Genomic DNA, 14,370 nt, shown 5'->3' on the forward strand with positions numbered 1-14,370 from the left:
TATAGAAAAAGATACTCTTCTTGGCACAGATCAAAGAAAAAGTAAGACACTTAAATTGAGACGGTGAAATATTTTTGTCCACCTCCAATATATTCGAAAAGGCCAAAGGTGAGAAAAATAAAAAGAAGTGCTAAAAAAACAAAAGGAAAAAAGATAAAAGTGAACAATTTCCCTTATTCTGCTAGTCCACCTGCCCATGGCACCTACTGGAATCACCGGTAGTTTGCTGCTTCACCACCGTAAGCCTGTATTCCTCTATGATTGGATCACGTGTGTCAGTGTCCCTTCCACTCACTTGAACTCTGTGTGCAACTTTTCAATACTCTTTGTATTACTTTTGTGCCCTTAACTTTTTGTCCATTCCCCTTTATGTCCTCATACTAAAGGGCAAAGGCCCAACTGGCCTTAATTAAAGGGAAAAGGATAAAACATACCCATCTACTTTGAAAAAAGTATTAAAAATATTCTCCAAATTTATTTTGGGTAAAAAAATATCCTTCTCATCCCCCAAAATAATTCAAAATTATTTTTTAATTCTGCTTCATCATTTAAACCCGATCCAACTAAATAATAACTCATAAGATCCCCTTATTCCGTCAAACTTCAAACCTAAGTACTGGGGGAATAAGGGGATCTTATGTGTTACTCCCTCTGTTTCAATTTGTTTGAACCTATTTCCTTTTTAGTCCATGTCAAAATGAATGACCTCTTTCCTAATTTGGAAATAAATTCATTTTATGAATGATTTACAGCCACACAAATTTTGAAGGCTTATTTTGAACCATAAGTTTCAAAAGTCTTCCCTCTTTCTTAAATGTTGTGCCTAATCAAATGGGTTCATATAAATTGAAATGGAAGGAGTATTATTTAGTTGGGTCGAGTTTAAATGATGGAACGGGTTTAAAAAATGATTTCGGGTTATTTTGGGAGATAATTTTCGTCATGACAGGGTTATATTTGAAAACTTTAAAGATGAGAGGTGTATTTTTTATATATTTGATAAACTTTAAAGATGAGAGGTCCCCCAACCCTTTTTTGATCACAAAAATAAGTAATCATACTGTTAAAAAGAAACAAAAAAATTCCCAGGTTATTACACTGAAGTTTTTCAACAAAAATCAAAACTAGGAACAGAGTCTTTTTCGGAAAACAAATTAATGAATGCACGTGGTTAATTTGTTGAATTCATTGCACTAAGAAAATACATTTTTTATTATGGTCTATCCAAACAGAGAAGCGAATTAATTACCACGTAAGTCCAAAATTTGGATAAAAACTACACCAAAATTAGTAACAATATATTTGAAGTTCTCGACTGATATCTGAATGTAATCTTGGAGAATAAAATAGTTTAGTATTGCAAAGACGTGAATCCCGCAGTTGTTGATTTTCTTCAATGACCAAAATATTAAATGTACACTTGTGCAACATAAAAGTAGTATAAATCACTATCATTACAATAATAAAATCTAGTTAAAATATTAGAAAAATTGATTGACCTTACAAATCGCAGTAGTGGTTTAGAAGAGGTATTGATATTTTATTATCCTGCGATTGATACAGGATTTTATTACAAGAAGATATCCACATGAGGCCATGATTTTCTCTTCTTTTTTTTTTCCCTTTAAATTACAAAGAATATATACAATCCATACCTAACCATCAATGTTTTATTTTTTTTATTTGATTATTTGAGCAATCTTATAGCCTGGTTGGCCAAAATTCTAAAATCAATTTATTTTCAAAAGTGCTTTTCGAAAAAACACTTTTGACAAAAAACAATTCGCGTTTGACCAATTAATTTAAAAAATACTTTTGAGTAACAATTAGTGTTTAGCCAAGCTTTTAAAAAGTGTTTTTAGGTGTATTTTTCTCAAAAATGCTTTTGGACAAAAGCTATTTTTTTAGCTTCTGAAAAACTGTTTTTTCTACTCCTCAGAAGCACTTATTTTCTTTTAAAAGCTTGATCAAACCCCTCACCTTTTCTAAAATAAGCACTTATTGAAAAAAATAAGTACTTTTGAAGAAAATTAAGCTTAGCCAAACAGGGTATAAATGTGCACCCAAATAAAGGTTTCTTCTGCGCAAATTCAATGAAGAGAAATTTTCTTATAAAATTGCACCAATATTTTGAAAAAAGGTTCGTAAAAGAAGACTGAACAACAACAAACAATAAAGCTTCTGAAGACTTAACAACAAACAATAAAGAAGGAGATCTGACAATTTATCTTGAACTATACTAACATTTGATTAATTATTATTCATCAGCACAATGGCCAATATGATGAAATTATGACATAGCCATTGACTTTAGAATATAAGAACTTGTTTCCTTTGACTTCCATGCTTCCCCATTGCCTTCTCAAGAGCTTTATGAAAATCATTAAAAGATAAAGGCTCCATCCTGTATGAAATACACAAATGAACCAACGCGTCAATTGATTTTGTAGCATTTTATAAAATAGTTTTTCTTTTATATTTTGTTAAAAATGATTCGTAAAAGATATACTATGTAACAAAATCAAGCACTTATATCATCTATATTTGTTTATGATAAAGATAGGTATTCCAAAATATTTTATTCTTTTTTTAATCAAAGTTTGAATAAAAATATTTATCTTCTTTGTTAAATTTCAAAAACATATACGTAACAAAAATTATTTTAATATACTTAGTTACAAATATACCCATAGGTATGGACGTGTGCCTTCTCAAGAGCTTTATGAAAATCATTAAAAGATACTAGCTCCATCCTGTATGAAATACACAAATGAATCATATTATAGAGTGTTTAATATTTTTAACCTAAAAGTTTATTTTTACACTTAAGAGATCTAAACATAAACATAAAAAAAAATCTTTCTATAATCATTTTCTTCCGGTTATATACGCTCATTTCCTTCAAAATAATGTTATTATTTGCACTTTCTAGAAAGGGAAAAGGGTCAAATTTACCCTCCAAGTATGATTTATAGTTTAAATTTGCCATTCGTCAAAGTTTGGGATCAAATTTGCCCTTTATATGGAGGGAAAAGGGTCAAATTTACCCTTCAAGTATGATTTATAGTTTAAATTTGCCCTCCGTCAAAGTTTGGTATCAAATTTCCCCTCCCCGTTAGGATACTTGATAAATTTGTCTTATATGAATGGAAGTTTGACTTGGACTCCACAACACAAAAAAATTAGTCACGTCAGATCCACGTAGGCTCCACGTCGGATCCCATACTACGCCCTGCCACGTTATTTTACCGTGCACCCGCTAGTCCCACTCATATTTCTGCACTTTACGTTGGATTCAATTGGGATGAAATCCCAAAAGAGAAAGAAACTAACAATTCCCCATATGAAGATAATGATTTTGCTTTCGATTTCAGTGGGCAATTGGAGAGAATTTCTTTCTCAGTAGCTGATGTTGATGGTGGAAAAATCCAACCTTTGAAACCAACCACCAAAGTTTCAGTGTGAAGGAAAACACATGGATTCTCCAAAATCTCCCAAAAAATCCGTTTAAGAAGAAAGATTTTGACCCATTTGTTGCAACTTTAGAAATTTTTTTGACCCATTTGTTGCAACTTTAGAAAAACAAAGTCGAATAGAGGACCGACAAAAGATTACAAAATTGGGGAAGAAGATCACAATTTGGTAAGGGACAAAGAATTAAGAGTATGTGACTTATTATTCGATCATGAAAGCAATCAAGAAACCTCGAAAAAGCCAGCCTCCTACGTGGAGCTTACGTGGATTTGACGTTGCTAATTTTTTAATTTTGTGGAGTCCAAGTCAGACTTCCATTCATATAAAGGCAAATTTATCTAGTATCCTAATGGGAAGGGCAAATTTGATCCCAAACTCTAACGGAAAGGATAAATTTGATCTCAAACTTTGACGGAAGATAAATTTAAATTATTAATCATACTTGTAAGGTAAATTTGATCATTTTACCTTCTAGAAAACAAGCAGAGAGAACTTGTCCAATCTCACCGACCCCTCACCCCCAGACCGAAAAAAGGAAAAATCAACACAACACGGTAGTTGTAGAATAATTGAAAATAGTTAAGACTTAAATAATGAACCACCTTTCTCGCTATTTCCAACACATTGTATGACTACCTTCCATTCGTATCCGAGTATTATATACAAGAATATTAAATTCAATTAATATTTGTCTCTCTAAAATATGTCAGTTAATTAACTCCGCTAATAAAATAAGAAGGATTTCTTATTGGTCATAAAGTCATGCATTTGAAATAGATTCAACATGATTTTTCACCTACCATCATCTTCCTAGCCTTCTTAGGTTTTGTTGACCCTTAAGTACGCTAAAAAGTATTACAAGTACTACTACTTATTATTCTCTGTTTTTTTAATCCGTTTAAAAAATATTTTTTTTTCTTTTTTAATAACTTTTTAATTTTAGTTTTAATTTTTCACATGACAAGTTCAAAATAATAAGATTAAATGACAGTTTGGTGCATTTTACATATCTTTAATTTAATAACACAATATTTAAAAGCATTCTTCATTTTCTTAAACTCCGTTTCAAATTAAAATCAGACAACAAATTAAAACGGAGGGAGTATTAATATGCTTCAGTGTCCAAACTGTCCTTTCACATGCTTATGACGAAGCTAGAAATATTACACATAGCTATGGTGTCAAATGAATACGTTGGACTGAATTGAGTGGGTCAAAATAAGCAGAGTTAATATGACTTACTCAACAGTTACTTAGGCTGAAATGAGTTATGTTATAATTGGCTAAATAGGGGGTCGTAACTTGACCCGTCGAATTCTTACTAAATTTTAATTTCTTCGCTTGTTCTATTATAATTTCTTAAGTAACTAATATTTTTTTGTCACTTTATCATGCTATACATAACATATCAAACAAAAAAAGTATTTTTTTAAAAATATGTTGACAAGTTCTCTAATGGGTCAAGTTGGGCTACATATTAGCCCAATTTTTAGGTGTTTGGAATTGGGAGAGTCAAAACGGATTGAGCCAATAAATGGGGCGATCACTAACCCGCCTGAACTTGAGTAGGTTGGAGATTGGACGAGCCATATTTTAATGGGTTAATTTTATCAACCTCTACTGCCAAAGATAATCAGAAAAGAGTAAACAATGCACTTAAATTATGTGAAATTGAACAAAAATGCCCTCCATTAATAGTTTGGTCCAAATATGCCCTTGTCGTTAAGAGTTTTATTGATCCAAAATGCCCCTACTTAATTTGGGTAAAAAATGTTCCTTTCATAATAAACATGTTTTTTTCTTTTTTAAACACATTCTTTTCCAAATAAAAATATTGGTTTAGATAACCCTCTTCTTATTAACGGCAAGAGTATTTTTGAACCAAATAATTAATGAAGGACATTTCCATTCAATTTCGTATAGTTAAAGAATATTTTTGGCCCTTTTAGTTTTATGTAGAGTAATTAAGAGAATACATACTCATATTTCAATTTTCCAGCACGAGCTAGGCCCAACAGATAATCGATCCAATCCCTATATTTCGTTTTGGATAATTTCCACTCTTGCAGCCAGAATCCTTTCAATGTAATATCCTGCAACAAAAATCACATTTATATATATATATATTGTTCAATATTCCAAATAAATTCACCGTTTGAAACTAACCTTGAATATGAAATTTGAAGTAGATACAACAACAGGTTCTCTCGACATCCCACCATAAGTAACCATAGTACCACCTTGCCTGAAAAGAACATGCAATTATTTATATATAATCATTAAATCTAGTAACTGAAAACCTTTTAATTAGAGAAAATTAAATTAAGAATAGCTTGTCTCACTTCAAGAATTTGACGAGCAAAGTAGCAGCATTTCCACCAACACAGTTCAAGCCCAGAATAGGTTCAGGTGTATCTCCCTACATGCAAAAATAAAATAAAATTTGAAGTTAATAATAATCACTCTATCGTCCTTAAAACATAGGGTTAATTTCACATATGATCACTGAGTTTTGTCTTGCTATAACAATAAAATTGTGAAGAATTTTTAATCACATTTTAAAGTAACAACTTAACCAATATAACAATAAAGTCACATTGATGGACATGTAATTTGTCGTTATAGTGGAGTAACTTGATCGTTATATGGATAAAGTTAAATTACTTCAAGGTGACAAAATAATTTTCTCTTTACTGTCATAGTTGTATATAAACCTCAGCAATTTTACTATTACAACAAATAAAATTCAGTTACTATACGTGAAATCAATCCCTTAAATTAAACGCAATCAAATTGCACATTAAATGAGTTAAAAGATGAGTTAAAAGGTATATTATATTACCAGGAGAATTTTGACACGTTTGACATCCAACTCACTCTCAGTAAACACCTTATCAGCACCAAGTTTAATTAATTTTTCTTTTACTTCATCAGATTTTGGACTGTCTCTTATGATATTGATGCTATGAATTCCACGAAATCGAGCTAGCTGAATAACACATTGCCCCACTATGCTTGTAGCTCCATTTTGCACAATCGAGTCTCCTATATGCATATATTTGTGGAAACACAAATTTGAGTTAAAATACTGGAATTAAAACAAGGAAAAACTAAGGGTGTGTTTAATATTAAGTAATATTTTCTAGAAATATTTTTTTGGAAAATTCTTTTTCATGAAAAATAACTGATTTTCTCACACATTTTCTAGTATTTGACAAATAAAAGATATAATGTGACAAATTATAGGTCACGGGTTTAAGCCGTGGAGCAGCCACTAATGTTTGCATTAGGGTAGACTGTGTATATCACAAATTAACTAACTTTTGTGAGGATGGGAGGGTAGAAAGAAGAATTAACCCAAACAACCCCCACTCAATTGCTTAAATTAAAAATAGCCAACGGATATATGATATGTGTATAATCCATGTATAATATGTCTATAACTGTCTATAATCAGTGTATACCGTCGAGGAAAAGTAAATAGTAAATCCGACTGGCTATTTGTGTAAGATCTCATGAAACAATCAGTTGAAAATGGAATGGGAGAGTTTCGGGAAATGATTTCCCTCCTTTTGTCAAGGAGATTATTTTTCAAAAATTACAGAAAAAATGTATTCTTGAAGAAAATATCTTAAAATATTTATAATAACCAAACGGGGAAATTGGAAAATTCCATACCAAACGCAACCTAAGTAATTAAAGAGCATAATTTGACAAACCTGGTTTTAGAGTGACAAATTCATTGAGCATTCTCAAGGCGCTGACTGGATTAACAGAAACAGTGGCAGCATATTCAATTGGGGTGCTTTTATCTATTTTGTGCCACAAACTTTGTTCTTCCACCATGTAGGTTTGCCATGCACCTGAGCAGAACATAATTAAGACTACAACGTTATTACTCATGAAAAGTTATTAATTAGAGTAGGATATATATTTATTATGAGATGAAGAGATCACCAAGTTTATAATGACCAAGATATCACAGACTTTATAATAAGATGAAGATATCACCAAGTTTATTTATACACACTGATTGTCCAAATAATGTTAAGACAATTGTCTCTCATAAGCTAGCTTTTGAGGTTGAGTTAGATCCAAGATCAATTTCTTTATTATCTAGCGGATTGTTTTTTCACTCTTACATCTTGAAGCAACATAGAAAAGGTTCACCGCGAGTTCATGTTATTAGTTCTTAGAGATAGAAAACAACAAAAATAACTATGCATCAATGCCAAACATATCCGCTATATATGCTCAATCATCTTGCTCCAATTAAATCAATCCCAAGCCAATATTATATACAAATACAAGAAGAAAAAGCACTATAAAGTTCTCTGTATTTTCTAAATATTCTTAGAAACATATTAGTGTTGAGATTAGTGAATATGTATGATCTAGTGTGCCAATATGCAACATATATAGGAGTAATATTTACCAGGAACATATGGAGAACGTATAACCAAATCACCAGGAGAAAAAACCTCAACAGCAGACCCAACAAAATGTATCTCCCCCACTCCCTCCCCTCCACCCACTGCTGGTAGTGGTGGCTGGTTTGGATATACACCTGTTATTCAATGCATTCGCCAAAAAAAATTATTGGAAAAAAAAAAGGGTAAAGAAAATGAGCTTAATTAAGTCATATACAATTATTTTTATTAATTAGGAAAGTAATTACATGTAATTCTATTTAAAATATTAATTGATAATCTAGAATAAATGGTAACTAACCTATGTTATATTATTATACGATAATATAAAAAAATTCATTATACTATCAGGGTATATAACTTAAATCTTCTAAAACCATGAGATAGTAAATCAAACAAAAAGATTTGACGCGGATAAAAGATTCCGAGAATATTACCTCAAAAGTGGAAGGAATTAAATTGATGGATATTGGTCACTCAAATTTTACTTTATTGTACTAATAACATCTAATTTTATTTAAGTATCATTAAAATTAATTAACTTTTATAGTGAAAAAGTCATTTGACCATGCCTAAATATCACCTAATATCGCAAGGAACAAATGAAACATGATAACGATAGATAAATATACATATTATTTCTATGATACTTAGGCAAAATTGAATAACTTTTTTTTATTACAAAAAAGTGTTTACACAATTTGAGCGACTTTTACGTTACAAAAGAATATTTAATGCTTTAATGCTATATAAGGATTAAATGACCATATGTGAAATTACTCCAAGTCTATAAATGTCCAATTCATATTATCATGCAGATATATCTGTAATTATTTTACACAGGGGAGCATCTACGTTTAAGTAACCGATTTGGCATAATCTAATAGCTTTAGCTCAAATACCATACTCCTATTTATTAAGAAATTCACCTAATCTATTATGTGTATAAACAATCTATGTATAGAACACAACAAAAAGAGTAAGTTTTTTTTTTCCGGTAATCACAAAAAAAATAAAAAATAAAAAAGAGTAAGGTTACTCTCACGTTGTTACTTTTTTTTTTATTTTTTTTATTTTTTTATAACAATCTCTCTCTCTCACACATACACAAATCCGAGTCATGAAAAGTGGTCCAACTAAGCGATTAAATAAGTTTAGATTTTTATTCTCTTTCCTTAATGAAATTATGAAACATTTCTACATGTTTTTTATTTTTATTTTTTGTAAGTTGACATGTTACATTTTTCTACATGTATCTGTTAGGACTTAGGAGAACTGGAGAAGGCCAAAAAACAAATTTATCGAACCTTCAATTCTATTGATATCTGCAGGGTTGATTGGAGCCGCTAGCATTTTAACGCACACATCATTCTCACTAATCTCCACAGGTGGAATCTCAGTCAACCTACATAAAAAAGAAAAAGAAAAAAAAAGCACATTTATATAAAACCATAAAAGACAAAAGCAGATATATTAATAAAATTTAACTTTTATACACTGACAATATAAATAAATTATAGCACGTTCTGACCTGATGACGGTGTCGACAGGACCGTATTTATAGTAAACGGCAGCCATAGATGGCGGAGACATGGCTGCCGGAAAATGTGATTGTTGTGACAACATAGTACCTTCTCTCTCGAGTCTCAATTGATTAAAATGTTGCTACTTAAATAATGAAGAAATTAATTGGCAAAGGTATACTCAATAACGCAAATTTATATACTAAACCTGATTTAGAAGCTTAGAAACAAAATAGGAAAATTGTTAAAATAAATTAATTTTGTTACTGATTGTGTAAACGTTCTGTATAAATCAGAAATTCTTTTCCAAAATAGTACTCCTATTTATCTTCTTACCAAATCTAGACATATTTTTGTAACTTACTTATTAGAGCAAAAGAGAAAAAGAATTAAAGTATTTATCATATCTGTTGAAATAAGCAAAGATTAACATGTAGTAAATATTCCTCAGAGCTAATTTAAAGAATTAAAGCTAATTTATAAATTAAAATAATAATTAAAGATCAATAAGGCTACACCCTATGCCTCAGAGCTTATATATCGCCTTGTATTTAGTAAAATATCTTTGTCTCAAGCCCCCACCTTTAAAACACTGGATTAAACACACAGAAATTTAACAAAATGAATCCGATTATAGTACTAGGAGCAGGTTTAAGGAAAATTAAACAAAGATCATAGAATAATGGAAAATAGCTAATTGAAAATGATCTATCGTAAAGAAAGGGCTATTACCTTTTTAAATAAGATCTTCCAATCTTTTCACAATTATAACTTATGTATTCGTTCGTGGCGACTTAAAAAGTTATTTAAAACACATATTTTTAGCCTTAGTCTAAATGAATAAATTATATATGTGGGGACTATGTTAGTTGAGCTGTCACTCCGTTGTCGAATCCAGCCTTCCATATATTAGCTTACTAGTAAAACAAAAAAATTATCTTAATTTCTTGTGTTAAAGATAAAAGAAAGTAGGTTGACATACTTTATTATTGTCTCGTCTAAAGGTTGTATTTTTGTTGGGCTTCTTAAAATGACTTGCACGTTTATTTCTTTGATGACCAATATTTAAATGAGCCTCACTTATTGATGCTCTTATAATCTAAATGAACCTATTCCACTTTTTTTTTTTTAATCTCAATAGTAAATTCAGAAAAAGTATGCAAACCTAATGAGTAATAGCAAAAGTTATTCCAGCTGTCTCTTATAATTCGTTATATTTATTCACGTAATTAAGTGAAGTACAAATGTTTTACATACTGTCATTGCACGAGCAACCACTATAAGAAATGTAAAATCCATGTTAAGTAAATGTTTAAATATAAATAACAACCTTAGAATAAAGTTAATCATCATGTTTAAAGGTTGGACAAGGTTTCAACTTTAACTTACATTTGTCTTAGGAGAACTAACTGGCGTTCTTTCGCCAGAATATTATATTATATAAATTAGTTAAAAAAAATTATGTATATATACTATATTATTGAATCTTCTTAATTTTCTTGTACGTTAACTGTTTCTATTCTAAATCCCCTTCATAAAGATATTACTCCATCGGATTATTCCGCCATTGTTTGGCTCCTACCATATTTAAAACAACACGTCATAATCATTTCTGCCGTCCAAGAATAACTATAATTAAGATTATTATATCTCCTATTATGTAATAATATCTTTTTCTGGTCACATGTCCATTGTATCGAGGCGACCGACAAAGATAAATCATAAATAGTTAGATTATGCACTAAAATCACTTCCCCTTAATTAACTACTTCTAAATTTTACTTCTAAATTTTTTCTTGAACTTTAGACGACAAGTATTCTTCTTCTTCTTTTTTAATTTTTTGTCTCGTCCTTTATATATTCTAAAATTCACTTTTAGGCTAATCATGTTTTTATTAAATGACTTGCACGTTTATTTCTTTGACAAAGTTAAAATTATTTTTTATGTATATATAGTAGATGTTGAAGCCTCACTTATTTATTTTTTTATATTTTAAATGAACCTATTCCACTTTTTTTAATCACATGCAAAACAATAAGGGGAAACTTTTCAGATAACACGAGAAAAGGGCCATATTTATGTGAGACATAAATGTGTCTCACACAAGTTCACAACTAGCTAGTATCAATTGTATTGCATTGGTTTTTTCCTCTTTTTTTTTTCTTCTAAATTAAAGTTTCTAGCATCGTGACGTTATTTCAGAGCAAAAACTCTATAATATTAAATTTTTTGTGCTTCAAAAATTTTCTACGAATTTTGTAAAAGATCGATTCTAATTTATTCATTTCCTTTTACCTAGTTTGTTCTTATTGATACTCCATTCGGCTCAATTTGAGTGATGGTGCTCGACTGCGCACATTTTTTAAATTTGTTGTCTAAAATAATTTATAGATATCTTCTGAGGTTGTAAATTATCTTGTTAAGGATAAAATGAGAAGTTTAAGTTAAATTATTAATAATATAAAAAGGGGTTATTCTTTTTTGGATTAACTAAAAAAAGTATCACATAAATTGAAACAAGAGGAGTATATAAGTTTAGCTGCTATAGAGCTGCATTTCTCTATAAAAAATAAAAAAATAAAAAAATAAAAAAAAAAGGTCTTGTTTTCAGCATATTATAAGTTTAGTTGCTGTAGAGTTGCATAATTTCATTTCTCTACCCATTTCTTGAGTTCATCAAATAACCATTAATTAATAGAACTAATGGGAGAAAAAGGGGTACCAAAAAATAAAAACTGACTTATCTTGGAGGTGTGATAATTGGCTCTTGTCAAGCATTATGTACTGTTCTTTCTTGTTGTCATAACAAGCAAATTACTCAGCAAAATCATTTAACAGGATCATGTAATAAGTAGCTAAAATTTGCAGTTGGCAAGTGAAGTCCCATTCAGTGTAACGGGCATCATAGCAAAAAAGAGGAAACTTGGTGTCTTATGAACCTTTCTTGACTGCATCTCCACTTTTGTGTATATTGACTTAGGTAGAACACCTTAATATGCTAGGCTGAATGTTAGGTTTATTGCTTTGGCGGATAATACAAGGTTGGTTTCCAAGCTTGTCGGGAAAAGTCATTTAATTAGTAGGGGTTTGGTTATAGAAATTAAATATTCTTTACTTTATCTGGAATTTTTGAAGTTGGAGTTGAAGATGGAGTTTGTTTAGTTATAATTTTTGCAACATGATTGAATATACTTAAATACAACTTCAAAAGTGAAAATTGAGTTGAAAATCATGAGGTTGTAAGATGTTTTTCAAATTTAAAATACAACTTCAAATTGGATTTGAGATTTTCATGTCCAAACACTGATTTTCAAATAAAGTGAAAGTTATTTTTTATAACTTTTATGGACAATTTACTACTCCATCCGTACCAAAATAAGTGTCACCGTAGCAAAAAAAATTTGTCCCAAAATAATTGTCACCCTAGGAATTCAAGACAAAAATGGGCAAGTGTTTCCAACTATGCCCTTAGCATTAAAATGTAGTCCTCTTTAATATTGCTCAATTCTTCAAAAACATTTAATATAAATAGGGGCAATTTAGTAACCTCCTCATTATATTTATTAATTTCTTAATGGACGTAATTTTTGCTAAGATGACACTTATTTTGAAACAGAGAGAGTATAAGGATCTTTGGATAATTTCTTAATTACCACCTATTCTTGTTGAAGTGATGAGTCTAATTATACCTCTTTGAAAATACAAAATAAATCGTGCCTTGGGCTGTGTTTTAGACGCGTGACACTCACCAAATGCCAGTTTATTTCTTTTCACTTTTTCCCTATGTTGCTCTACTCTCCAAATATGTTACCGTATTCGTGTCGGTCCTCCAACAATACATTCCTTTTGGAGTATCAAACGCGCAGTTATCGACATTTTTAAGAGACCGAGCAACATAGCTTTTTTGCCATTTCTCACTTCATTTCCTTTTTAGTTCTATTTTCGATAACTTATTTCAAAATGAGCCCAGAATATTCTCCCTCTTCACTTCCAAATCTATCAACTGCAATGGTATTCACGTGTAGCTATGGTGGAGAAAAGCAGCTCTTCTTTCATTCACAGTTTGCGAAGTACATTCTGGAAAAAATTCAACTATATATATGTACATATATAGTCCCGGACCTGCAACCTCTGTTTATTTATGCAAATATTCCTTTTTTAGTCGACTATTATAGCTCTTGCGAAATTATGCAAATATTCCTTTTTTAGTCGACTATTATAGCTCTAGCGAAATTACTTCACATAATATTAGACCCAAGTCTTAACATTTGCTCATACATTGCTTGACCCCGGAGCGGAGGGAGAGTATTAGTTATGCGTTCGAACAAACTCGAGTAACTTTTGTTTAGACTCTATATTGGTATTAGAAAATCTATTAAGTATGTATAAATCCAGGATTTTCATTTAATTGTGAAACTAAATATAACAATTTTTTTTTGACGAGGGTGTTCGAAAGTTAATATATGCACATAAATACGGGAAAATTTACCCTATATATAACATTTTAACATTTTTGTCGAGGGTGGAGGGAAGTATTATTATGGCTATGCAAATCGAGTAACTTTTTTTCGTGTATAAATATTTAATTGTGAACACAATAACTATGATGACTATGGATTTGGTGGCTAGTTCAGCATGCATAAATTCTGGCTCCATCTCTGGCCAGCTCGACCTCATAGACAAAACAACTGTCATCTAGCGTTTTCAGTAACTTACAAATTTTAGACTGCGATCCAACGTTTCTCATAAAATTAAAAAATAATTTTTAGATTGTCATCTAAAAGGTTTATAAGTTATAAAGGAAATAAGAAAAATGTTATTTCTAACTAGCTAAAAATGTTATTTCTAACTAGCTATCTAAACAAAATAATTTGGCATCGTATAATAACTTGGCATATTAAATGGCGTAAAATAACCCTACTTTAACGGTCTGTTTGGAAAG

The 14,370-nt window shown here is 30.4% G+C and overlaps 1 protein-coding gene across 1 annotated transcript; it reads right to left on the minus strand.

The window, feature by feature from the left end:
- Positions 1–2,107: 2,107 nt before the first annotated feature.
- Positions 2,108–9,530, minus strand: LOC132062981 (enoyl-[acyl-carrier-protein] reductase, mitochondrial-like). Its single transcript, XM_059455432.1, has 9 exons — positions 9,436–9,530; positions 9,212–9,309; positions 7,910–8,041; positions 7,194–7,337; positions 6,317–6,519; positions 5,817–5,893; positions 5,641–5,719; positions 5,455–5,567; positions 2,108–2,404 (listed from the first exon to the last, which is right to left on the minus strand). Exons 1-9 carry the CDS (start codon positions 9,528–9,530, stop codon positions 2,311–2,313), a joined length of 1,035 nt encoding a protein of 344 aa, XP_059311415.1. The 3' UTR covers positions 2,108–2,310.
- Positions 9,531–14,370: the final 4,840 nt, after the last annotated feature.

The sequence above is a fragment of the Lycium ferocissimum genome, chromosome 7, assembly GCF_029784015.1.
Source record: "Lycium ferocissimum isolate CSIRO_LF1 chromosome 7, AGI_CSIRO_Lferr_CH_V1, whole genome shotgun sequence".
NCBI lineage: Eukaryota > Viridiplantae > Streptophyta > Magnoliopsida > Solanales > Solanaceae > Lycium > Lycium ferocissimum.